At 47.0% G+C, this 24,630-nt stretch overlaps 1 protein-coding gene across 1 annotated transcript in view; it reads right to left on the bottom strand.

The window, feature by feature from the left end:
- Window positions 1-1,865: 1,865 nt before the first annotated feature.
- The window catches only part of LOC135823013 (uncharacterized), a 35,172-nt gene continuing 12,407 nt past the window's right edge, over window positions 1,866-24,630 (bottom strand). The window contains exons 4-10 of the mRNA XM_065335848.1: window positions 23,906-24,019; window positions 23,716-23,746; window positions 23,160-23,251; window positions 11,329-11,362; window positions 5,635-8,327; window positions 3,600-3,986; window positions 1,866-2,144 (exon numbers count right to left, since the gene is read on the bottom strand). Of these exons, the coding sequence (XP_065191920.1) occupies window positions 3,603-3,986; window positions 5,635-8,327; window positions 11,329-11,362; window positions 23,160-23,251; window positions 23,716-23,746; window positions 23,906-24,019 (3,348 nt within the window). The 3' untranslated portion in view covers window positions 1,866-2,144; window positions 3,600-3,602. The remainder of the gene's footprint in view (window positions 2,145-3,599; window positions 3,987-5,634; window positions 8,328-11,328; window positions 11,363-23,159; window positions 23,252-23,715; window positions 23,747-23,905; window positions 24,020-24,630) is intronic.

A 24,630-nucleotide genomic window follows, 5' to 3' on the forward strand; every position in this document is an offset into this window, starting at 1 on the left:
GCCTTTCATGTGTCGATCGAAATAAAAAATAAAAAAATCGATCGTATCGCATATAGTGATGCATCGGATATAGTGATAAATCACGGAAATCAAAAGGGTACGCTATAGCCGATACAGACTGTACATGCATGAATATTCGAATACACGCACACACAAACCGGCTGCCGTGCACACACAAACACACGAACCAGCTGCCGAATCCGACTATGCAGTCTCCTAGGCACGCGCGCACGTGCACACGCAAACACACGTACCAGCTGCCGAATCCGACTATGCAGTCTCCTAGGCACGCAAACACACGAACCAGCTGCCGAATCTGACTATGCAGTCTCTTAGGCACACACAAACCAGCTGCCGAATCCGACTACGCAGTCTCCTAGGCACGCGTGCACGTACACACACGCACCAGCTGACGAATCCGACTATGCAGTCTCCTAGGCACGCGCGCACGTGCACACGCAAACACACGCACCAGCTGCCGAATCCGACTATGCAGTCTCTTAGGCACACACAAACACACAAACCAGCTGCCGAATCCGACTATGCAGTCTCCTAGGCACGCGTGCACGTACACACACAAACCAGCTGCTGAATCCGACTATGCAGTCTCCTAGGCACGCGTGCACGTACACACACACAAACCAGCTGCCGAATCAGACTATGCAGTCTCCTAGGCACGCGCGCACGTGCACATGCAAACACACGAACCAGCTGCCGAATCCAACTATGCAGTCTCCTAGGCAAGCGTGCACGTGCACACACGAACCAGCTGCCGAATACGACTATGCTCTCCAAGGCAAGCGTGCACGTGTACACACAAACACACGAATCAGCTGCCGAATCCGACTATGCAGTCTCCTAGGCACGTGCACACGCAAACACACGAACCAGCTGCCGAATCCGACTATGCAGTCTCCAAGGCAAGCGTGCACATGCACACACAAACACACGAACCAGCTGCCAAATCCGACTATGCAGTCTCCTAGGCAAGCTTTGCACGTGCACACGCAAACACACAAACCAGCTGCCGAATCCGACTATGCATGATCTATACTCTGTCCACACCAGTCTATAAGAATAAATGGAAGATTTTCTGAACCAAACGTTTTCGTTCCCTTCTCATCATGGGCTCATACAGGGTAGAGTAACCTAGAGTATTACATCAGCTGCTGGAATGAGTTTGTATATCTATAAGTGACTTGAATGTAGAAATAAAGAGTAACTTGAAATATATCTCCAAAAATATTCAAACCTCCTCGGCCAAATGAGGTTGAGGACTCCGGCCTAGTGAAAATATTCCAATATCTGTAAAACAGAGAGGTTCCAGGCTGTCCAAGAGAGTGCTCAATACCGAGTGGTAGAGCTGGTATGTGTATTCATAAAATTCAAAAGAAATATTTCATGTATTGTATGACTATAAGTAGTAATTCTGCAACGGGCATAGTAACCTGGTGTGGTCCTCTACAATTAGCTGTCTCTACTGTCTAACATACTAGACTATTTCATTTACGTATATTTAGTGGGGTAGTGATCAAGAATAACATAATGTTGCTAAAAATTGGCAGATATGACCAAGGAAGAATGGAGGAATGGATTTGATGGATAACATAGCCAGTCAGTAAGATAGAGAACACACCACGGAGAGAGAGAGAGAGAGAGAGAGAGAGAGAGAGAGAGAGAGAGAGAGAGAGAGAGAGAGAGAGAGAGAGAGAGAGAGAGAGAGAGAGAGAGAGAGAGAGAGAGAGAGAGAGAGAGAGAGAGAGAGAGAGAGGGAGAGAGAGAGAGAGAGAGAGAGAGAGAGAGAGAGAGAGAGAGAGAGAGAGAGAGAGAGAGAGGGAGAGAGGAGAGAGAGAGAGAGAGAGAGAGAGAGAGAGAGAGAGAGAGAGAGAGAGAGAGAGAGAGAGAGAGAGAGAGAGAGAGAGAGAGAGAGAGAGAGAGAGAGAGAGAGAGAGAGAGAGGGAGAGAGAGAGGGAGAGAGAGAGGAGAGAGAGAGAGAGAGAGAGAGAGAGAGAGAGAGAGAGAGAGAGAGAGAGAGAGAGAGAGAGAGAGAGAGAGAGAGAGAGAGAGAGGGAGAGAGAGAGAGAGAGAGAGAGAGAGAGAGAACAGGACCAGCACTTGCTGCGTGAATTGCTTGAAACCTCAATCTGTGATGGAGCAAACAGAGAACACCGCACAGCCACGAAGACGATCACATGATAGAATACACCGGAGCCAAAATAGATTGGATGCATGCATATGTACACACACACACACACACACACACACACAAACACCTAAATCCACACTCATGCACACAATTCTAAATTCTTTCATGCGTTTTAAGGTGCGGCTAACACTCCGCAAACTATGGTACATATCAGTATAATATGTAGTCGGATGGAGATGCAAGGATTATTTATAAAAAGTAAAAAAGATCAAGGAACTACAAGTTATAGGCTATTCATACTACATTACCATGGTTACAATACACGTCACGTTTAGGAATATGACGTACTGGCAGACGTCGTTCTATGCAGGTGCATTCACACAGGCACGTACACGCTACTCGTACAGCTGTGTGTACAGCTTCTTTTGGACATACACTGCTGGGAACGACAGAACGAAACTCGGTACAGGGATCTGGATACGTCGTCTACGTTTTCATATCAGGAGGGCGATTTTCCCGCCACGTTTCATGTTGTCATGGCTATCCGAACGAAAACGTCACGTTTTGGGCGTAGTGTGAATGGCCCATTTCACTATAATGTCCACTAACACCATCAGTTACTAAGTAAATCAGCTCATGCGATAACATTGCACGACACTGAACGATGGTACTGACGTTCTACAACTAACTGGCTAATAGCTCTAGCACATCTTGGATGCGCACTCCAACAGCCTTCCAACTTGGAAGGTTCTAAGTTATAGAAATAACATAAGGAGGGGAAGGTGAGCGCAACCAAGATAAGCACGAGCTGAAAGTCGCAGCTGTGAAGGACGCTGGCGGATGTTCATGCATGTCGATGACGATACTGGCAAAGCAATTGGACAATACGGTCAAACCACTGTTCTAGGACGCAAAGCAACATTCCACACAACTTGCGTGGCTCAAAAGATGCAAAGATCAAGAAAAGGGGAAGCTATGCGAACAAGAATCATGCAAAACCAAACGCCTCAGTAAAACAGCACTGTACTTTCAGCTCGTGCTTATCTTGGTTGCGCTCACCTTCCCCTCCTTATGTTGGAGTGCGCATCCAAGATGTGCTAGAGCTGTTAGCCAGTTAGTTGTAGAACGTCAGTACCGTCGTTCAGTGTCGTGCACTGTTATCGCATGAGCTGATGTGCTTAGTAACTGGTGGTGTTAGTGGACAGTATAGTGTCACTTGTAGTTCCTTGGTCCTTTTTACTTTTTATCAGTGTATGTGCTCCAAATTTCCAGTCGCAAGGAAATTTGACTTTTCTCAAATTTGATTTATGAACAATGGATACCTCATCAACATACTTTCTATCACAACTGGGACAATATCTGATGAGAAACACATTACCACAGCCAAACAAGAGATCTGCGTTTCAATGACTTATTCGGAATTCAGGTAGTGCAAGAAATGGACGCAACCTACCATTTACACACGAGCCCGTCGTGGCAGAAGCCGGTTCATCTTGTTGACCTTGTCGGGATAGTTACCCCAGCCATTGATGAGCTTCACCAGCTTGATGTAGCCGGCCTGTTCCTCGCTGCTTACAATGTTGACCAACTCTTCGTTGTGAGTGCGTGTTCCTTGTAGTTTCTCAATCCTCTTCAAGTCTTCTATCTGCTGCAGATCGGTGAAGAACCCGGCCTCTTGCGCCTTTGTACGAAATGTTCCCGCTGGTAACTTGCCCAACCAAGGCGAAATATCGGTTAGAAAGGCACGCTGTTGGAATGGGTCGCCGTACGACTTCTCATCCTCATCTACTGCTGTTGCTTGCACTGCTGTTTCTTGTGCCGCTGGTGCTGCTAGTGACTGCTGAAATCATTTTAGAAATCCAAAGATATGCAGGCAAGAAACACAGACAAGAGAAAAGTTCAGTCATGGCCGTTCCACAGACGTATACCGTAAAATAATAACTCCCCTGTGTTTAGAAGGACAAAATGTTACGAGTTATGACTAACTGTCCACCAACGTAACCAGATCTTACACGAGATCTTATACAGTCAATTTAATTGGCTCACCATCCGATTTACATTTTGCTCCCCTGTGTTTGTAGTGCATTGCAATCGTATGCTAGCCTTTTGATGAAGTAGAATTCTATCGAGTATAACTGTAAAGAAAATACTCCTCCTTGAAAAGGTAATGAAAACTACACAAGACACAATGTCACTTTATCAGTCCCAGGATCACAGTTAAATAATCACAGTCACATGATCACTGTCACATGATCACTGTCACATGATCACTGTCACATGATCACAGTCACATGATCACAGTCACATGATCACAGTCACATGATCACAGTCACATGATCACTGTCACATGATGGTGTGGATTATAGTACTTCCTCCGGAAACAAAAACCTCGTGACTTTTTTACATGGCTTTTCAAGGAGTTACTGTGCTCAACGAAAGTGTTCTTTTGGAAGAGAAACACTTCAACACACTCAATCCACATATCCACAATATCTACGGGATCGATTGATGGGAGTAGAGTCTCAGTCTGGGTCTCCATCGCTCGACTCATCACCGCTGAAACCGTCCGAAGTGGCAGGGCGATTGACACAATGTCGTATGTCACAGAGGAGCTTCTCCGCGTCCCTGATCGTCTTCGCTGTTACCTGAATGTCTTCTCCAACACCTCGGTGGAGACCACGGTGGCGCTGCACTCGTTGCCGCCTCCGCACTCGCTCGAGGATGCCCCGGAACAACAAACACAGGAAAAGCCAAACATTTCTAATTTCTCCGAGGGACATCATAGTCGTACCAGCACTTCCCGACTGCCGCGATCAGATCTCGCCTGTTCTCCTTCGCGACCAAGGACACATCATGGAGGCTGGTGGAAAAGGCGACATCATCCACGTTGAGGCCTGGGCTCAGCAGTGGCTGAACGACTTCTATTTTGAACTTGTTCATCTTGCTCTGCTGCGCGAAGTGACGATTGTCACATCTCTGCGTTTTGGAGTTTTGACATATTGCCGGCCTGTCCGCATGCCGACAGGCGTTACGGGGATGGCGAAGATTTCAAAACGCTAGCTGCTATTGCTATTCATTTTCCACTCTTCTTGCTCCTCGGTGCCATTATCCTGCTCTGTCAAGTTCTGAACTAATAAATAGCAACGACGAGCAGTGAGGGCAGTGCTTTTCTTCGCATTGCGCCTGGTAGACGAATATGAAAACATGTTCGCTTTGCATTGTTTGCAACGTCGACACCCTTGCTTTGCGACGACTGTCGGCTCTCCAGAATATGAATCATGCTTTCCTACGATCCTGAAATGTCATGTCAGTGTTTCAGGCTGACAGAAGCAGAGAGAGAGCGAAATAACAGCAGCGAAAAGTAGCGAAAAAAGTCACGAAGTTTTTGTTTCCGGAGGAAGTAGCAAAAGTATCTATTGTACCAGCTTGACATTTCAAGTGTATGCTGAAACCATACAAAACAGTGTAAGAAAATCTTCACAACTCACCTCAGCTTGGACAAATGGCACATCCTTACGCAGCCAGGGCCAGAAGGACCTCGGGACAATGACCCTCTCTTTGCAGGTAGCACACGTAGCCTTGAAGGTCAGAGCGGTGCTGCTATCCGACTTGTACGCTGTCAAGAAATGCTTCTTGTGCGAGCTGGTCAGCAACACCCACGACGAGTGTACCAGCACCTCTGCAGGACTGCTGCATTCCTTCAGGAGATCCTGGCATGATGTGGAAGTGCAGGCGAAAGACTCGCCAACAACTGCAAACTGCTGGTACCCTTGGCGGCTGAGAACTTGTGTGAAGCCAACAATTGCATTCTTCATATCCCAAGCCACATCAGCAAGTATGGATGGTGTATCAGCAGCGCATTCTAAGCGAACACCTGTCGGTGTCCAGCAAAGGCATACTTGACTACAACCAACCTCCAAATTCAGTGATGCCGCACTGGATGTGAACTGAAGACTGGCCGACTCTTTCTTCATACGATGAATTATGTAGGTGACTAAGCGACCGAACAGTGGTGGAGGAAACAGCATCCCAGGGAAACTGAGGTGGTTAAACGGTAGCTTAAAGGGAACATCATCCTCCAAAACCAACCGTAATGCTTCCTGGTTGCAACAGAACGGGATGAAGAGGTCGGGTAGGCCTGGCGTGACAACCAGAGATCTGCCTTGTCTGCTCCTGTTCTTGCTGCTGCTGCTAATGCTGCCGACTCCACTGCCACACGCTCCGGTGCTGGTATCTGTACTGCTGGAAGCTGTACTGCTGGTGGCTGTACTGCTGGTGGCTGTGCTGCTGGTGGCTGTGCTGCTGGTGGCTGTGCTGCTGGTGGCTGTGCTGCTGGTGGCTGTGCTGCTGGTGGCTGTGCTGCTGGTGGCTGTGCTGCTGGTGGCTGTGCTGCTGGTGGCTGTACTGCTGGTGGCTGTCCTGCTGGTGGCTGTACTGCTGGTGGCTGTACTGCTGGTGGCTGTGCTGCTCGTGGCTGTGCTGCTGGTGGGCTCAAGCTCTGCTGCCAGATTGAAGTAACACATGGATTTGCAGAGGGCTAGCTGAACAACATGGCTTAGTGGATACCAAACTCTCTCTATTAGGCTAGCACTGGCAATTCCCGTGCAGCGAAAGTGTTTCACATCTTTGACTAATGTTGCCGAGGTGCTTGGAAAAGCTGTCTCCTTTAGAGGGAAGGTCATCAAGCGTACAAAGCTGAGTAGCAGCTGCTGAGGTTCCAGGAAGATGACACTTGAAGTGTCTGGATGCGGGCAGTCACAGCAGAATACTGTTCCATGTTGCTGAAGGTCATGCAGTAGATCAGACACTTGTGTCCGCGAGAGATCTTTGCCGCTAACATGCCGACAAAAGTCTACAAACTGGGGGTAGACCATGCTGACAAAACTCTGCTGCTGCTTATCACTGCACCCTGCCTTTGCAGAGCGCAGCATTTGCTTCTGGTGGAGAGAAATAGCTTCTTCTATCTTCACCTGCATCAAGGGAATTGCTTGGACGGGAAAGGCAGACACAATTCTAGAGAGCTCTTGCTGTGCTTCTGCGAGCTGGCTGTGGCGCGATACTCGATCTTGAAGACGGTGATTGTCAACAAAGAAGGGTCCACAGATCTTGACTTTGGGTCCGGCCCTTTCAGCCAGCTTGGACACGGCATTGAAGAACAGCTTCTTCTTCTTCTCCATCTGGTTGTCGTCGACAAGATCCACATGTGTAACAACAACCATGACGGCTGTGCTACTCTCATCATGATGGTGGCTGCCATTGCTGCTACTGTTCTTACCCGTCTCTGTGTCTGGTTGCTGCTGCTGTTGCTGCTGGTCAGTGTGTGTGTCTGCCCTATGCTGCAAAGCAATCAGTGACAGACACATGTGAAGGTAGTCAGCCTGCGTCATTCCTGGCAACGGTGTGCAAGTTACAACCTCCTGACCATCAAAGCGGTAGACGTCTTCCGTTACCTCCTCATCCAGGTCACACCTCATGTCAAGAGTCACAATGTACACGCTGTCACAAACTGAAAACGAGATGCTTTGTTGTACCAACATCGGCATCTGTCCACCCATGTCCCACAGCTCAACAAACGCATATGCTGCTTCCGCTTCATTTGAACTGTTATCCACATTGCTGACAGACGAGCGAACTTGAGAGATAACATCTGGTGCCACTTTGGTCAGTTTATCAGCGTGGGGAACATTGGCAAACTCATTGTTGACAGCGGATGCAGCAGATGCTACGGTGCCGGTAGCGGAGGCAGTAGGGAAAGTAGACGAAGCAGTACTTGGAAGTAGGGACATGGCGAATTCCTTCAGCTTGAACCATGCAGATGGTTGTGGAACATTGGGTAGAGTGATGGGTATCTCTGGAGCCCCCTTGATTTTCTTGACCAGATCTAGAGATGATCGGATACGAGCTGTGAGAAGATTGGCAAAGAAACTATGTTGACTGTCGTCCACAAGAACTTGTGCCGCTGCTTGTGTGCCTGTGGCGGTTGAAGAGGAGAGATGCATTCTGAGTCTGGATCGATGGATGGAAATGGAGTCGGTGCTGTCCGCGTTTTCAATGAACTCTTCACCGAGCAGTGACCGGACAAAGCTGGACTTTCCTGTGGCGTACTTGCCGACAAGGTACATACGCACGCGTACCACGCTGGCCTCGTCCTTGCCACCAATGATGTCCTCAGCCACGGCAGCTGTATCGCAATAAACAACAATAATGCAGCGGCAGTCACATCAGCAGCCACACCAGTAGCCACACCAGCAGTAGCAGTCGCCACACCAGTAGCCACAGCAGCAGCAGCAGCAGTAACAGCAGCAGTAGCAGTAGCAGCAGCAGCAGCAGCAGCAGCAGCAGCAGCAGCAGTAGCAGCAGCAGTAGCAGCAGCAGCCACAGCAGCAACACTCACTGTTATAATTATGTTGTCAATGAAAATGGCAGCATGCATCAAGCACAACCATTTTTCCAATCACAAAAGAACCTAACGACCAAAAGCTGTTAAGAGCCCCCTCCCCCTCCCCCTTAGGCCGCATTCATATCACGGTATAGAGCAGCAGTATAGGGAAAGTTGTCATGACAGTTTTCGAAACTCGCGCTCACGTGATGTTCCCGGCAGTAATAGCAGTAGAATTTGTCCCGACCCCTTTTTGGGGGGCTCAGAAACCTTTTACTGTGGGAAATATACCAGTAAGAACAGCACCAGTGCCACGACGACGTGTACAAAACACTACACCAGTGAGTAGTAAAAACACTACTTCCTGCACTGCGCCGCTGACTTTCAAGTTTCGACTACTCGACATTGTAATTTGAGCTTCAAGCGCCCTTCACCTCTGAGCTTTTGTAAACCTTGACTTGAGACGCCTGTAGCTGCACTAGGGTGACTGTCGGCCGCTCGTTTCTGCTGTTAGATTATGGAACGCCCTGCCCCAAGAGTTCAAGTCCCTCGCCTGCCATAGATCATTGAAGAGACTTTTAAAGGTTTATTTTTATGGCTAGCCAGCATCTAGGCTTGGACTTGGAGTCGTGACTCAACTTTGACTCAACTGTGCTTTTTTTCCGTTTTCTTCGTTATATTTGTCTTTTGTTCTTTTTCCCTATTTCCCTCGTACTTTTTTCTTCTTCTTCTCTTTTCTTTTTTTCCCTTTCTCTTTTTCTGTTTGAGTATTTGCAGTCTGTGTTTTCTGTGTTTTTCTCTCTTTGGTGGAGGCTTGCTTGTATTCTTGGCTTTTGGCCGTTACTTTATCGCCATCATAATATTGGGCACCATTGCCCGTTTGGTCTGCGATACAAAATAAAATTTCAACAACAACAACTAGCCGGTAGTGCTCGAGAATGCCTACGGTTATTTTCACCTCCGAAATTTAGAACCATCTCATGAGGGTGTACGAGCAGGTGTGCGTCCGCTCAAGCGGATCCACGCTGAAGGCGTAGGAAAAGTATGCCCTGGTGGCAGAAAAATTGAATCCAAAAGGAAAAGACGAAGGCTGGCGGGAGGTGATGGCCGACAATGTCACCACAAAAATGGTTACGCTCCGGAGGAACGGCATTCCCATCATTGTATCCAAAATCATTTACTATGAATAGACAAATGGGGAACACATCGTGAAAAGTGCGCCAGAAACAGATGCACGCGTAGACAAATGCCTGGCTGTAGTAGTTTCCATAATAATTATTATCATAATAAATGTCTCTTTCCCTCAAAACCAGTTAATATATCATAATAAAATTTATTAATATCAGCTCTAGGAGTCGTGTTTGTGCTACTCTCTGGTTTCTGGAGATCAGTTACTGACGTATGTGAATGCAACATGAGACTTGTCACAAGCTAAAACCGTCAGTAAAACTTTTCTGTTTTGCTGTAGTATGATGAATGCACCCTTACTGATCTCCCTTCTACTGTCGCCCTTTACCCCACCCACACCCCCTTCTGTCTGTCTGTCTGTATGTCTGTCGATCTGTCTGTCTGTCTGTCTGTCTGTCTGTCTGTCTGTCTGTCTGTCTGTCTCTCTTCCCCTCTGTCTCCCTCTCTTTGTTGTCCTCTCATATCTAGTCACAAGCATAATAGAGCAAGAATTCTCATGGGCTTGTCTCAGTGAAGAATTCATCCAACACCATGAACTACCCAGTCAAGTTGGCCATGCTGTTGTTTAACTCCATCAATACCATGCACTAGCAGATAAGATAGTCGGCCATACTGGTAATGCAGTGATATATTAAACACTGCTTTCCAATCAGGTACAGCTGACTGGTAATACAGCGACTAAACACAGCGGATTGCCCTGTCACCTAGACCATATACTCAGAGTGTCTCTCACAACTCACTAAACCATCATATCCTCAGCTTCAAGTTACCTAGTATATGTACCTGAAGACTGTAACAACCAAAAAGTATTACTGCAGTCGTCCCTCTCTAATCCGGCACTTGTTTATCCAGCACCCTTGCAAACCAGCACACTTTCTGGCAAAACGGATTTTTTAAGTCCATTTTCTACGCTTTAATCCGGCACTTGAATTCCGCCTCCAGCGGCGATTTTCTGCAACAAATCACTCAAACTGTGCATAATTCGATTTTCTAATCCAGCAGTTGTACATCGCATACCGTCAGGGAGCATTGTAACATACACAACACATGTAACATATGAGAGGTTCTGCAAAACGAAAATGTGTACGAACTTTCGCTCTACGTCACGAAGTGAGAAACTTCGCACGAACTTTGGACGCGAAACTTGCAGGGAACGCGACATGAACTTTCGTAGGAAATTTCGTGAGATCGGGTCATGGCGTACGTGCACTTGGCGCGTGCAAACTACGAAAATGTGCAGAACACAAAGTTCGTGCGAAAATTCGTACACATTTTCGCAAGGCCTGTCTCGAAACTTCGTTCGAATTTTCGTTGTGCAGAACCTCTCTATACACTTGGGAATATTCTATGCCAGTGCATAGGATATTCCCGGCAAGTGTATGTTATAGACATGCATTCCACAAAGTACTTGGATTGACACAGAAAATCCCTGCGTTTTGATGTACATGTACGACACAAACATGTAAGTTAGGAGGTGGGCCGGGTTGGAGGGCAGGATTTGATAATCCAGCACCCTTGTTTATCCAGCGGAAAATGACGTTGCAAAAGGTGCCAGATTAGAAAGGGACGACTGAGCAAAGAAATTCTAACATCTAGCAGACAGTTTGGCACCCACCAGTTCGAAGCTCCTCTTTCTCCTTTAGTTGCATCTGAGCACAAGCACAAGCACAAGCACAAGCACAGCACAGCACAGCACACAGAACACCAGAAATGAGTCGATCAGTTTACTTTTATTCCCCATGCCATGCTAGGCGCAGTAGACAATTGGCATAAGCAGGGTTCACAGACTTCTATTTCAGGTCCGCTCGCTCACCAACCGGCACTCGTGCGTGTATGTGTGCATTATGTGTGTATGTTTGTACATAATACATAGTGTGTGTGTGTGTGTGTGTGTGTGTGTGTGTGTGTGTGTGTGTGTGTGTGTGTGTGTGCGTGTGCGTGTGTGTGTGAGTGTGTGCGTGCGTATGTGTGGCCCATATGGTGCAGTGGTATGTGCGGCCCATATGGTGCAGTGGTATGTGCAGCGATTTCCAATCGATTGCCTGCGGGTTCGATTCCCGACGATTATGGTCACATGCGCTTTTCTTCTCTTTCTCAGACTCCTCCTGACTTTTCTTTCATTCTCCTGGGTGGTTACAAACAGCCAGTGCATGCCGGAGTACGTGGTGTGATGTGTGTGCGGGAAAAAAAAGGCCAAAAAGTAGGGATTCACTGGCCAAAAAAGCAACTTCATAGCTGTGTGGTGTAGACCAGGCTGAATAGTGGCGGTCAATTCTTCAGCATTGCAAGCTGTTGAATGGTGCAATCCCAGCACAAACTGCTATGGCTTCTGCTGTAGCATCGCTATCATCGCCTCCGGCGATGAGCGTCAAAAGGTCCAAAGGTGTGTGTGTGTGTGTCACTGTGTGTGCGTGTGTGTACGTGCGTGTGTGGACGTGCGTGTGTGTGTGTGTGCGCGTGTACGTGCGTGTGTGTACGTGCGTGTGTGTACGTGCGTGTGTGTGTGTGTGTAATGACACATACCACATGACTAATCACGTGAGAGACCGTGAGGCGCAGGTCACATCCACGTCCAGTCCATGTCTGCAGCCGCTAAGATAGCCTTTTCAACAAAGCACTTATAGGCCATTCACACGACATGCAAACACATGTACGTGTGTGACCAAGATATCACTTGCAAACCGCGATCCAGTCCACACGGTGCTGGACAAACTTTGCACATGTCAATGTATCCATAGTTACCTTCTGGAAATGAGGGGAAATTTTAAATTTTGAAATTCCTGTTTGAAAAATATCCCACACACTACATTTGCAGCGCGCACTTTCAACACCGGCACTTTTGCTCGTGTGCAAAGTATGATCGTGAACACAAGGACCCCGGCCAAGTTCAAAAATCAGTTGCAAGTGTAGCATTGGCACGCTGGTGACTTCACAGCGTACAGCGTATAGTGTTTAGCGTATACCGTATTTCCCCGATTAATGGACCATGCTCGAATAATAGACCATGCTCAAATAGTAGGCCCTCCTAGAGGCCTCACGGAAAATTAGTAGACCATGCCCGAATAAGAGACCCGGTCTCTTATTTGAGTTCATCACTTTGAGCATGCGCACTAAGAAAGCACGTGGTGGATCAAAAAAGGACGCGATTTTAGGTTGCGCAACTACAATTATATTTGTAGTGGCTAGTGCTTTCTTTCATTATTTGAGCACGGTCCACTATATTTTCATCGGCACATCGCTGGAAATGGTGGATTTTTAACACGTCATTTCCAGCGATGTGCCGATGAAAATATAGCGGACCGTGCTCAAATAATGGACCATGCCCAAAAAACAAAAGACCGGGTCTATTAATCGAGGAAATACAGTAGCATATTCCCGTACGTTACTATATCTCCGTACATTAGCGTATCCCCGTACATTAGTGTACGGAGTTTGCTTGTGCATAAAAGCTGCTGCTCACGATTAATTTAGTTGCCAGTTAATTTCATTGCCAGTCAGTTAATTTAGTTGCCAGTCAATTAAGTAGCCAGTTAATTTCATTGTCAGTTTAGAGTTAGAGTTCAACCTTCGATCCAGTCTTTAGTAATATTAAGTTAACAACAGTGTGTTCACTGAGACCCGTGTGCATTTGCCTTCGAGAGAGACTGCGGCCCGATACATAATTGGTGGCAGCGGTGGTTAAAGTCAACTTTGTCAGATTCGACCCCACCTGTTTTACATTGGTAGCAATGGTGCTACATAATTGGTGGCAGCGGTAAATTCATTTTGTTTCCTTCTATACCTAACTTTGTTACTTTACACGTTTCTCAGACCCCCATGGCTCAACCCGCTGCAGCTCCGTGCGACGAATCAAGATGAGAATCATTTTTCTTGCCTTCCTGGGCCTGGTCCTGCTTATTAGCCTGCAGCACAGTCACGGTGCTAGCGTGGATCACCCTTCTATCCGCACAGCACACACTGGAGACTCCGATGGCGATTCCAAGCGACCCGCTACCTACATGTATACTACCGGTGGTGATGGCGAAGCTGATGAGGACGACGACAGGCAGGCTGCTGACCAAGACAAGGAGGGTATTCCCCAAGACCAGCAGCGTTTGATTTTCGCCGGCACGCAGTTGGCAGACGGCCGAACCCTGAGTGACTACAACGTTCAGCAGGAGTCCACCATTCACTTGGTACTTCGTCTCTGTGGTGGAATGCAGAATTTCGTCAACACTCTTCCTGGCTAGACCGTCACTCTTTACGTCGCGCCGACAATGTGAAGACCACGATTCAAGACGAGGAGGGGGTGATCTGTGTGACGCCGAGCTAGCCGCTCTGAGTGACCGGCTCAACCAAGATGAAGATAAAACCTGGCTCGCCCTCCGCCGTAGCTCCAGCCGCCGCCGTGGTTACTAACGCTCATTCCCGATATGGCATTTTCTTTCCTGTCTTCCTTCAGTCTTCCTATTCTCTTGAGTCTTCCTTTATGCGAGTGTGTGAATCCAGTTTAGTTTGGTAGGCGTCTGATCATGGTGAGCCACGGTTTACCCAGCTAACCTGGGACAATGTGTGTGACAATGCCCCTTATAGTGTATTCAGTTCGGTTTTTGAACTACGATGTTCCTGGCAGGTTGTGCCAGTGTTGTGCAGCAAGCGTGCTGCAGGTCCTATTTGGAGGACAGTTCTTTCCCCTTTTGACCCCGTGAGATCGTGTGAACCTGGTGTGCTTCTACTTTATGATTTGTTTATCAGTTCATTTTTCTGTCTATTCCAAACGTTATCATTTCCGATATTATTTGTCATATTCCGGTTGACGCTCTCCCAGTAATTTGCGATCTACTATAATGTTCACGACTACATACCTGTATTATATTATGCAAGACATCCATTCTGCCTATCTCCTATCGTCGAGTTTATTCCGACGCGACCATACATGCCGCCCGTTTCTTCTAAATAGCAGCCAGTTGTTGGTGTCCGGCTATCACCTAGTATTCGAATCACAAGGACGTGATTGTATTTGAGAGGGAGGTGTAGCGTTGGCACGCTGGTGACTGCACAGCGTACAGCGTATAGTGCTTAGCGTATAGTGTTTAGCGTATAGTGTTTAGCGTATAGCATATTCCCGTACGTTACTGTATCCCTGTATGTCAGCATATTCCCGTACGTTACTATATCTCCGTACATTAGCGTATCCCCGTACATTAGTGTACGGAGTTTGCTTGTGCATAAAAGCTGCTGCTCACGATTAATTTAGTTGCCAGTTAATTTCATTGCCAGTCAGTTAATTTAGTTGCCAGTCAGTCTTTAGTAATAATAAAGTTAACAACAGTGTGTTCACTGAGACCCGTGTGCATTTGCCTCCGAGAGAGACTGCGGCCCGCTACACAAGCATGTGTCCAAGTTCATCGTATGCGAGTAAATATCTTTGGAAACGGTACGATAAATTTGAGTTTGCACGTCGTGTGAATGGCCTACTTGAACCGCCAAGTTAAAATTGCCACTTATCTTCACTCTTGTCGCAAAATGAAAATACAAATATTCGAAGCATGCCACGATCAGAAAACGCTATGTATATGATACTTTACATGTCAGAAAGCAACTCAGCCGAAAATACTACTTCCTCCGCGTCATTGAAATTTTCGCAGTTTGACTTTTGATATAAAACGCGGTATTTACTCACCAGCACTGGTACCAGAGGCAAGGAATCGGACATAGGCGATAGTCATCAGTATAGGGTGACGGCAAAGTTCTATTTTCTGTCATTGGAAGCTGGAATTTTTGAACTTGACGCAATTTCTTCGCTGATGTCGCTGCGATGGTAATTTCGACTCGCTGAGATCAGTCAGGCGTTGCAGCCTGCACATTTCTCGTGCTTATGGCCATTCACTCAAGCCCCATCTCTGTTTTACCTTAGCTGGGGTGAGAATGACTTCGTGGAACAAGTGGCAGCGCTTGGAGGAACATCGAGGGGTCGGCAAACTAAATGCCTGCAACAGCGATAAAATGTGTCGCTCTGGCTGAGACACTCAGTACTACTAGTACAGTCATGATCGTAACTGCAAGAGCCGTGTAGACTCTCTTTTTTCCCAAGTGTACTACTCTACACGTAGTGCTAGTGATGCACGCGCAGGTACCGTACCATGGTATACCAGTGATGCTGAAAAAGAGGGCGCGCTGGACGTGATACTACACTTACCTGCATGAGATGTGGCCATGCCACGGCTAAAAAAAGTTCATTTCAAGACTGAGGTGATTCCGCCGACGGTAATCAACCGACCTCGCAACGATCGTGTATTCTTACTAGGCTTCGTTGGTGGTGTAGTAGAAATCATCCAGAGCTAGCAGACGACAAGCATAGCAGCTCTTGTCCTGTTGAGAAAGTAAAAGCGTTTGAGATGAGGCGCGACCAACTTTCAACCTTCCTTGAAATATTTCGGAACGATATTTTTGCGTTCATTGACATCAGCGACGACGAGGACTTCATCTCTGCATGAAAACTCTCGGTCCAATTGTCCTGGAACATTACTCTAGTCTTCAGACTATCATACTGTGTAATAAGTTTTGAATGGCTTAGTTTATAGAGTTGTCAGTAACAAGTGACAAGTCACTAGTCAAACTGCGACAATTTCGATGACGCGGAGGAAGTAGCAAGTTACACGTCCTCCTCGCCACTATCGTCGCTGGAGGATGAGCTCAAAACATTCAATCCAGACATATGCTGAACGTTTCATAGCTTGTTCCACTTCACGCTCAAAGCCAGTCACCTGTCATGCCTGTCTACTTGCCGCTCAGAAGCTAAGTGAGAGTACCCGTGTGGTGGCTGTATGTGTTATCCCCGTTCGTCTCAATAATGCCTTTGTTTGAGGCAAAAAGGCAACACCACATCACTGTCAGTTTTTCATATCGCCTCTTGCGCTTGTCGTACTTACTGATCAGCACCCACGCAAGCTGCTGGTGCTTGTAGTGCAGTGATAGCTTCTGCTTGATGTAGCACCTGTGCGTGCTGCACCTAACGTCTTGCACCAGTGTCGCACTGACTCTGGAGCAGGCGTAGCTCTTTTCTGCGAGATCCCTGTAAGTCGTTTGCACGAGAGTTTCCTTCAGGAGTTGGTGTCTATTTTGATCAGCTCCTTTTCCAGGTCGTCTGTGAGCTTCAGAGTGTGTCCGCCGGATTGGTCTCGCATTCTGGAGATGTCGATATGATCTGTAGTTTCTTCGTCGGTGATTTGCTGGTGATAACTCTTCACTAGACGCTGTACAGTGCGAGTACTCAAATTCAAGCTAGCGATGCGCTTTTTCAGCTTTTCTATACCTCCCCGCGAAAAACCATCCTTGCCACCAGACAGCTGGAAGCAGGCAGAAACTATATTCGCCATCGCTTTGAAGTGTGAACATCCTGACCTGTTTTACGGACTGGAGCGGAGGTTGCAGCCTTTTATTGCGGTGACGGAAGTGTTCGTCGGTGGCAGCTCCAGTCAAAAAATTCAAACGAACCGATCACAACTTCTGTGGTGGTTTGTGCTGCCATGTTGTCGGATGCAATGGTCTGTGGATATGTTTGGATGGTGAATCGGTGGTTCCATGCGGTGTGACACAGGCAGAACACCGAAAAATCTAGTGCGAAGATAAGCGCAAATTGTGATTTGCGGACCAAGTATTAGCAAACATCACTTGTCTAGTGAGAAAGTGCCTTGCCTTCGTACACTGTATATTCACCATCATACTTTATTCCAATAGGAGTGCATGAAACATTTGGAAATTTGAGAAAAGTCACAAAAAGAGGCGCAGTTTACTGTGCATTCTCCGTATCTTTGTTGAAATCGCACGCACTGGATTAATAAAATAAAAAAACACTTGTTGTGGTCATGACGAGTAGACCCCTCCGAACTCATCAAACACCAGTGTGCTTCGTGTGGTCAGGATGGGATTCTAACACAGTTTCCTCATTCGTCTTGCAGTTTCACGGCTTGCAAATGGTCCCAATTATCAAATGCACTTGGCATCTGGTTGATCAAATGCAGTGGTACCCTACAAAGCCGGCCGGCACCAAATTTAGCGCTTGGTGCACAGAATAGGATATAGTTTAGGTCAATGGCTGCATTCATCCCCCCCATATATCCACAACCATGATGCAGTGGCGTGTCCAGGATTTGACTGAGGGGGTCACGGCCGGGGGAGATGACATGGTGCACATGACTGCAATGATGTATGTCACGCACCTAGCTATCCAAAATTACAAAATGATTACATGCCAGGTATTTCTTCCAGACCTACACTATACAGATTAAAGTATCTCATGCTCAGTTACTACAGTGCGTATCGGTTATAGCGTGGTCGTGTAAAAGAATATACTACTTACAAGAATGAACTCTCATATTTTCATAATCATAACATGGGTTTCAAGTGAACATATATTCTTACTTAAAATTGCCGCTTCCCAGAACAATTTTTCGAATTTATTTTGTCTACTCGAAGGGCAAAGAAATCAGCTAGAAATTGAGGCAGAGCATTGTCGACGGATCAAGCTTTAGTTTGTGGCCTCCCGATTTGCTGCACTTGCAGCTAAGGTCGACGTCTTCATCAGAGTTTGGGGCAGGCCCTTCAGCACTCAACAATGTGCTGAACAAGACGCGCGTTCAAATTCAGGTAAAGAAACTTCGTTTTCAAGCGATCCATGCCTCCAGGTGGCAGGCGATGAAGGCAAGCTAGCATTTTTCATGTGCACTACAACGACCATCCAGCGGGATAGGGTAAGTAGTTCCGCAACTTCTTTCCCTGGCAATGGCTTCACTAATTTTGTTGGTGTTTTCAGACCTGCTACCTTTGTAGCAACATGCGCCACAAGTAGCGCATTTTAGGAATTTGAGAAAACTCTTTGTTCTTGCCATTGTCAACTTCAGCATTTCGTATCCAGGAGAGATACCAGGATTCTTATACCCGAGCTTGCAGTCTTGATTAAGAGCCACGCGAACGATATGGGACGGCACGAACTGCAGGAAAACGATATGCGCTCTGGGGCGGAAGAGTGCGGAGCGCGATGAATTTGCTTGGTGCGGAAGAGAGCTCCAACGAAGTCCGAGACCACCACGGCTTCAGTAACAAGTAGACATTGCGCAGGAAGGGTGGCACCAATGCTCGAACACAGAAAACAGCGATTCCGATAGTCTGACTAGTACCGTATTATCTCTAATATAAGCACAGTCTCCAATAATAGCACGTCTCCAATAATAGAACACCTTGGGGCGGCATTCAAAAAATAAAGTGCTCAGTCTCCATTATAAGCACACTGTGTAAATTCATTATCTGGACCGGCGAAAAAAACCTTGAAATGTGTGTGTCATACATGAATTTGGCATGGCAACATGCCTCTGAAATGAGGTTGAAATAATAATGGAACAGTCTCCAATAAAGGAACGTCTCCATTAATAGCACGGGTCGGAGGTACATTGAAAAAATAAAGGACCGTGCTTATATTAGAGATAATACGGTATGTATGATGACCATCCTGTACTGGCACCTCCGCGTTGGGCGGAATGTCAGCCCGCTCCGAACTGGACTGGCAACCACTTGATCACTCCCACTGTTTCCTGTTGGAACAGGAATTGCGCCGTCGCAAGAACGCTTTGCAAAATCCATCAAGGCTCTGTTGGCCAGAGCTTGTCTTCTTTGGTCCATGGATGTCGCTGAGACTTCGCAGAAAAGTCTTCAAGTCAACCAATTCGCGATTCGAATCTGGAGGGGATCATCCTCCAAACATCGTTGTACAACGTTGCGAAAAGAGGCGCTTGACGATCACAAGCTTTGTTTTTGTCCCACTTAGGCAGCGCTGCGTTCAGCACATCACTGCACGCCTTTCTCAAGACGCATCGAGCGTGTCCTGGAATCTGTACAAAAGTATAGAGCTCGTACAGAGTCGATCATTTCTTTCACAGTGCAATCAATGCCGCTCACACACCGACGGTCTGTGCAACCGGTTTTGGACGCTGCTTCCCACCGCGTAGAGTCTACCGCCTGTGCACATGGCGCATGTAGCAGCCTGGTGTTTTTTCAAACCCAGGTCGAAATGTTTTGAAGGGGGTGGGAGCGTGCCCCCCCCCCCCCCCCCCCCGTAAACCCGCCAATGCCATGTGATAGGGACCATTAGCAAGCCGTGAAACTGCAACGCGAAGGGGGAGCTGGGTTAGAGTCCCGGCCTGACCACGCGAAACATACTCGTGTTTGACGAGTTCGGAGGGGTCTACTCGCCATGACCGCAACAAGTGGGTTTTAGTCAAGTACGTGCGAATTCAACCATGAAGCGGAGAATAGAACCGTAAATCGCGCCTCGTTTGGTCTTTGCGATTTTCTTCAAATTTCGAAAAATGCCTCACCCATTCTTGTTGGAATAAATACGATGGCGAAACGTACCAAACAACCAGTAGGACCATTGATTTTGGCATAACCGTTACTAACATGACACAGAACAGGATCGAGGGTAACCACAGTGCCAACATTTATGCTTGTTCAAGACAAACTTCAGCTTGCTCGTTCATTTATGTTTTGGCATGGACCTCGTGAACACAACCCTTTGCTGCACCCATCCATCGGCGATGTGGCCGTCATGGGGTTTCTTTCACTTTCATTCGGGTAAAAGTCAGTCAGGCTGAGAATTGTTCTCAAGAAAAAGTTCGCAAAAATAATTGCCAGTAAAAATATCAGAAAACTGTTTGAAACTGGAAAGCAGCCGACTCGCGTAGACAGGTTGTGAACGCGAGAAGCTAATCCTCAATCAAGTCGTGTTTCACGTGCGTTCCGATGAACTCGTCGTCAGGCGAAATTACTGGTCAGTCGGCGTCACGCATTTTTCACAAAAATTTGCGTTTCACCTGCTGGGAGAGTATGCGTGTACTCGAGTCTCATCCTGAGCACGTTTTTTTCTTCTTTTTTTCAGCTCCAGTATAGCTGTATTTTTCATTGCAAAGCCGTCCTCGATTGTTGTGTTCGTTGTTCAAACGAAGTGGACATTCAATCATGAAGGCAGAGGACATAGGAGCCTGATTGGAGTTTCTCGTGGCATAGGACGGCCACACAGAGACACTTTGGGATTTTCTGAATATAAAATACCGTACGCACGATGCTGAGATCAAATTGTGCGATATCAAATTGTTTGTGATCTACCACATCGAGCAGAATGGGATCCAAACACAAGCTTACCGACGGTTAGGCTGCCGACCTGACTGGACAAATGATCCCTGGCTTCACCAGACGCCAGACGTCGGACACCATGTCCTTTGCCGCGACGTCCATCTCCAAAAACAACTCCATCTTCGTCGTGAAAAGGCTTGAAATACTCAATATTCAACCGAGATTCGCGGTCTCACCCTTTCTCAGATCGAATCATTTTTTGTTGTAGCAGTTGCAGGGCAGATCCCTGCCACTACTTCAACAGAAGATGGCTCCAAAGCATGCCTGGAACAAGCCATATCGAGGTTGCAAGCCACCCCTCTCAGCACTTTTTTTGAAGAAATTCGAAATTTCAATGGTGGAAGATATACTATGAAGAGAATTTCAAAAAGTATATTTCGCGGAGCGATCGCTCAACCTACGTCATTCAAACTTTGCAGGATGGTTCAGACGTACATGCTAGGCATGGAACCACAGAAGATGATATCATAGCTGACACACAGAGTCACACACACAGCAGATTCGTGTGCACAGATACTAAATTAGTGGACGTCGTCATCTTCTTCCCGCTGATCTCAAATGTACGATGACGTGCTATTTCGCCTGACGTCCTGTTGACGTTTCACGGCTTGCTAATGGTCCCTAATAGTTTTCCCAGCCCCCCCCCCCCCCCGTTCAATCTCAGGTTGGCTAGGACCATGGAGGCAATATCGTAATTTCATACTCGGACCCCTCCCCCCACTCTGAAACGAACGCAGCTTGCTATGCTGGACGACGATAATCGCATGCATGTACAAGTACAATGTACAGTGTCGGTCGAGTTGTGATTTTGGCTCGCACCCCTACACCCCCCCCCCCCCCCCAAAACGAATGTTCGTTTCAGAGACGACAAAAAACTTTTGCGAAAATGAAAACTGTACAAGCTCACGCGCCCACAGACTCGTAGTACATGCCTCGTACGGTATGACTCATCATCTCCAGAAAAGTCAACAAAACGAAACATTCCGCCATGGCCAGACCAAGCGGAGTTACACACTCTCGTGTTTATGTACTCTTGATCTCATGGACAGCTGTACAAATGTAGGACATGATGGTGGTAGGTGCACCTCACGTGACTCACGTGACACCTAGTCACTGCGTAGTTCAACCAATCAAATGTACGACACGCTGTAATGTTTACTGTAGACACACAGTACATCTAAATTTAGGGTTCACGGATTGGCATGCTAGCGTCGCCAGCTACATCATGCACGTGACAGGCGCGTGCATATACTGTACCACACAATCGGTCAGTGCTTAAATCGCATTTTCCCATCAATATCACTCACTTTCAACTCTACGGGATTCATTACGGTTGGCTCAAACTGCCTGAATTTTTGAATCCACACGCACGAAAGACGTTCCAAGACTTCCACCGTTCGTATTTTTTCAAACGAGTTCCGGGTTTTCCAGTAACTTTGGCCAAAGTTCGGCTAAAAAAACAGGGGGAGCCGTTGCGTTTCCGCAAAATATTGAACGGTAAAAGGATAGCCAAGGTCGAGAGCAAAACAACAAGCCATTATTTGTCAAAATCAAACAAGAAACGGCTCAGCGCATCTATTTTCTGTGCACGCGCGCGCGCGTACTTTGGCCAACAAGGTGTGCAGAATTTCTGAAGAATAATAATAACAAGAGCAGCAGCGCTCGGAACAGCCGTGCTGGATACTTCCAATCCCGACACGATGGAGCGTGTTGGCTGTCGTGAGCTGCTGAAACGACCATGACATTTCTTTTTCTTTGTATACCCTACATATCTTGATGTGCCCTTGCTCAGTTTCGGCCTCTTTACAGGAAGAATATTTTCTTCCTTGGCATCAGCGGCCAAACAGCAAGAAGAGCAACAGATCGAGATTTGCAGGGAAAACAAAGATGCGTGCAGCTACATCTAGTCAGGTTCGATGCAGCTGCGCTTTGCCAGAACCTCAGCAGATAAGAGAAGACGACAGAGTGTCTCAGATGGAACTGGACCTTTCGCCAAGACCGCCACCGCCGCCATCATCAAGTCCAGGTCAGTCAGAAAAACCAAAGCAAAAATGCAAAGCCCGAGTGAAGTGAAGCCACTGAACTCTGAAGCCAAGGAAAAATTCAAAAAGTACGCTCTCCGGCTAGACTTAGAGTTGATATTTTTTACTTCGATAGGCGCTGTCGCGGCCTGTAGCGCGCGTCCATAATCCAAAATGGAGGCGCACGTGACGGGTGCTTTTAGTGGCAAGCCGTGAACCCTAAAATTCAGTCACTCACAGTCAAGTCTACTGTACATACCTTCGCACTCTCGTGATCCACCAGCAACTGCACACATCCCTCATGATCGTGTTTCCTGGCTAGGTCGAACGCTGTTCTCCCTGTCTGAGTAACTCAGCAACACATCACAGGAACAATAGAAAATCAATTTTGAAAAAAATCGTTCCAATTTTACAAAAACGAAAACACAACGAAGGCCAAGCACATAATCTACAACGAGACGAAATCAATCTCTCCACAAGACGACTTACATGTACAGAACAAGTCTCTCCTTCCTCAGCAACATTGCTACTCCATGCATCCACAGCAAAAACTCCAGTTCATGCCTCGACAAATTTGAATTTGTTTTACAGATTTCTACTCGAACGAAAATATCCACGACGAGAGGAAGGCGTCCACAGCGCCTGCTCCACGTCAGGAACAACTGCATGTCTTCTGCGTACTCGTTACAATAACAACAACCCTTCACTCCTCACTCGTTCCAACAAACACCATCAAACAGTCTTCTACTCCTTCACACACTGATTTCGAAATTCTTCAAAAATTGAACCACAGAGACCACGTGGCGATACTGTACGCATGATGTCATCGAGTACGGTATTGTCCAACTGGTACACATTTCTGACAAGAGGAGAGGAGAGGAGAGTTGTGGTAGTCGTGAGCGAGAGAGAGAGAGAGCAAGGGGCAGAGAGAGAGAGAGGCAGGACAGGTGAGAAGGACGAGTAGAAACTGTTCACTTCACAACAACACACAATCATAATACTTACCCTGTCACGCAGTGTGGTATCCAAGGTGACACCGTCACTGTCATGTGACAGCATCACCTTGACAACGTTGATCTTGTTCCTGTAGACTGCCCAGTGAAGTGGAGTCCATCGTTCCTGTAGAGAAAGAGAGAATGTGATGAGTATTGCTATACAACCATTACACTAACTACTACAACCACACACCGACACAGACCTGGACAACTAGAACAAACGCATCAACACACACATACACATGCACACACACACGTGCGCTCGCACACACGCACATACGCACGAGCGCACATGCACATACACACGCACATGCACACACACATGCACATACATGTACACACATGCAGATGTACATACACACGTGGACATACAAACAGAAGGACACACATGCAGAAACAATGAGCAGATTGTCTTAGAGACACACAGATAGACATGTAGGAACATACAAACTGAGAATTCAGTTGAGACAACCAGACTCTAAACTATCACTAGTGTAGTATCCCTGCCCGACCAATACGGAAGCAGTACGGAACTAATACGGAGCTTGCCTGATGTATATTTAGTGTATCTCCGTATGTAAGCGTACGGCGTCTGCTGCATAAAAGCGGCCGTGCATTTCTGTTTTGATGGAGAGAAGATTAGATTAGATTGGATAGCAATGAAACCTAACTCGAAGAATAAGGATTCAGCCTCTAGGTGAGCACCGGAGAGAAAGTTATTTATTTTGCCGCTTC

The sequence above is a fragment of the Sycon ciliatum genome, chromosome 8 (assembly GCF_964019385.1).
Source record: "Sycon ciliatum chromosome 8, ocSycCili1.1, whole genome shotgun sequence".
Classification (NCBI taxonomy): domain Eukaryota; kingdom Metazoa; phylum Porifera; class Calcarea; order Leucosolenida; family Sycettidae; genus Sycon; species Sycon ciliatum.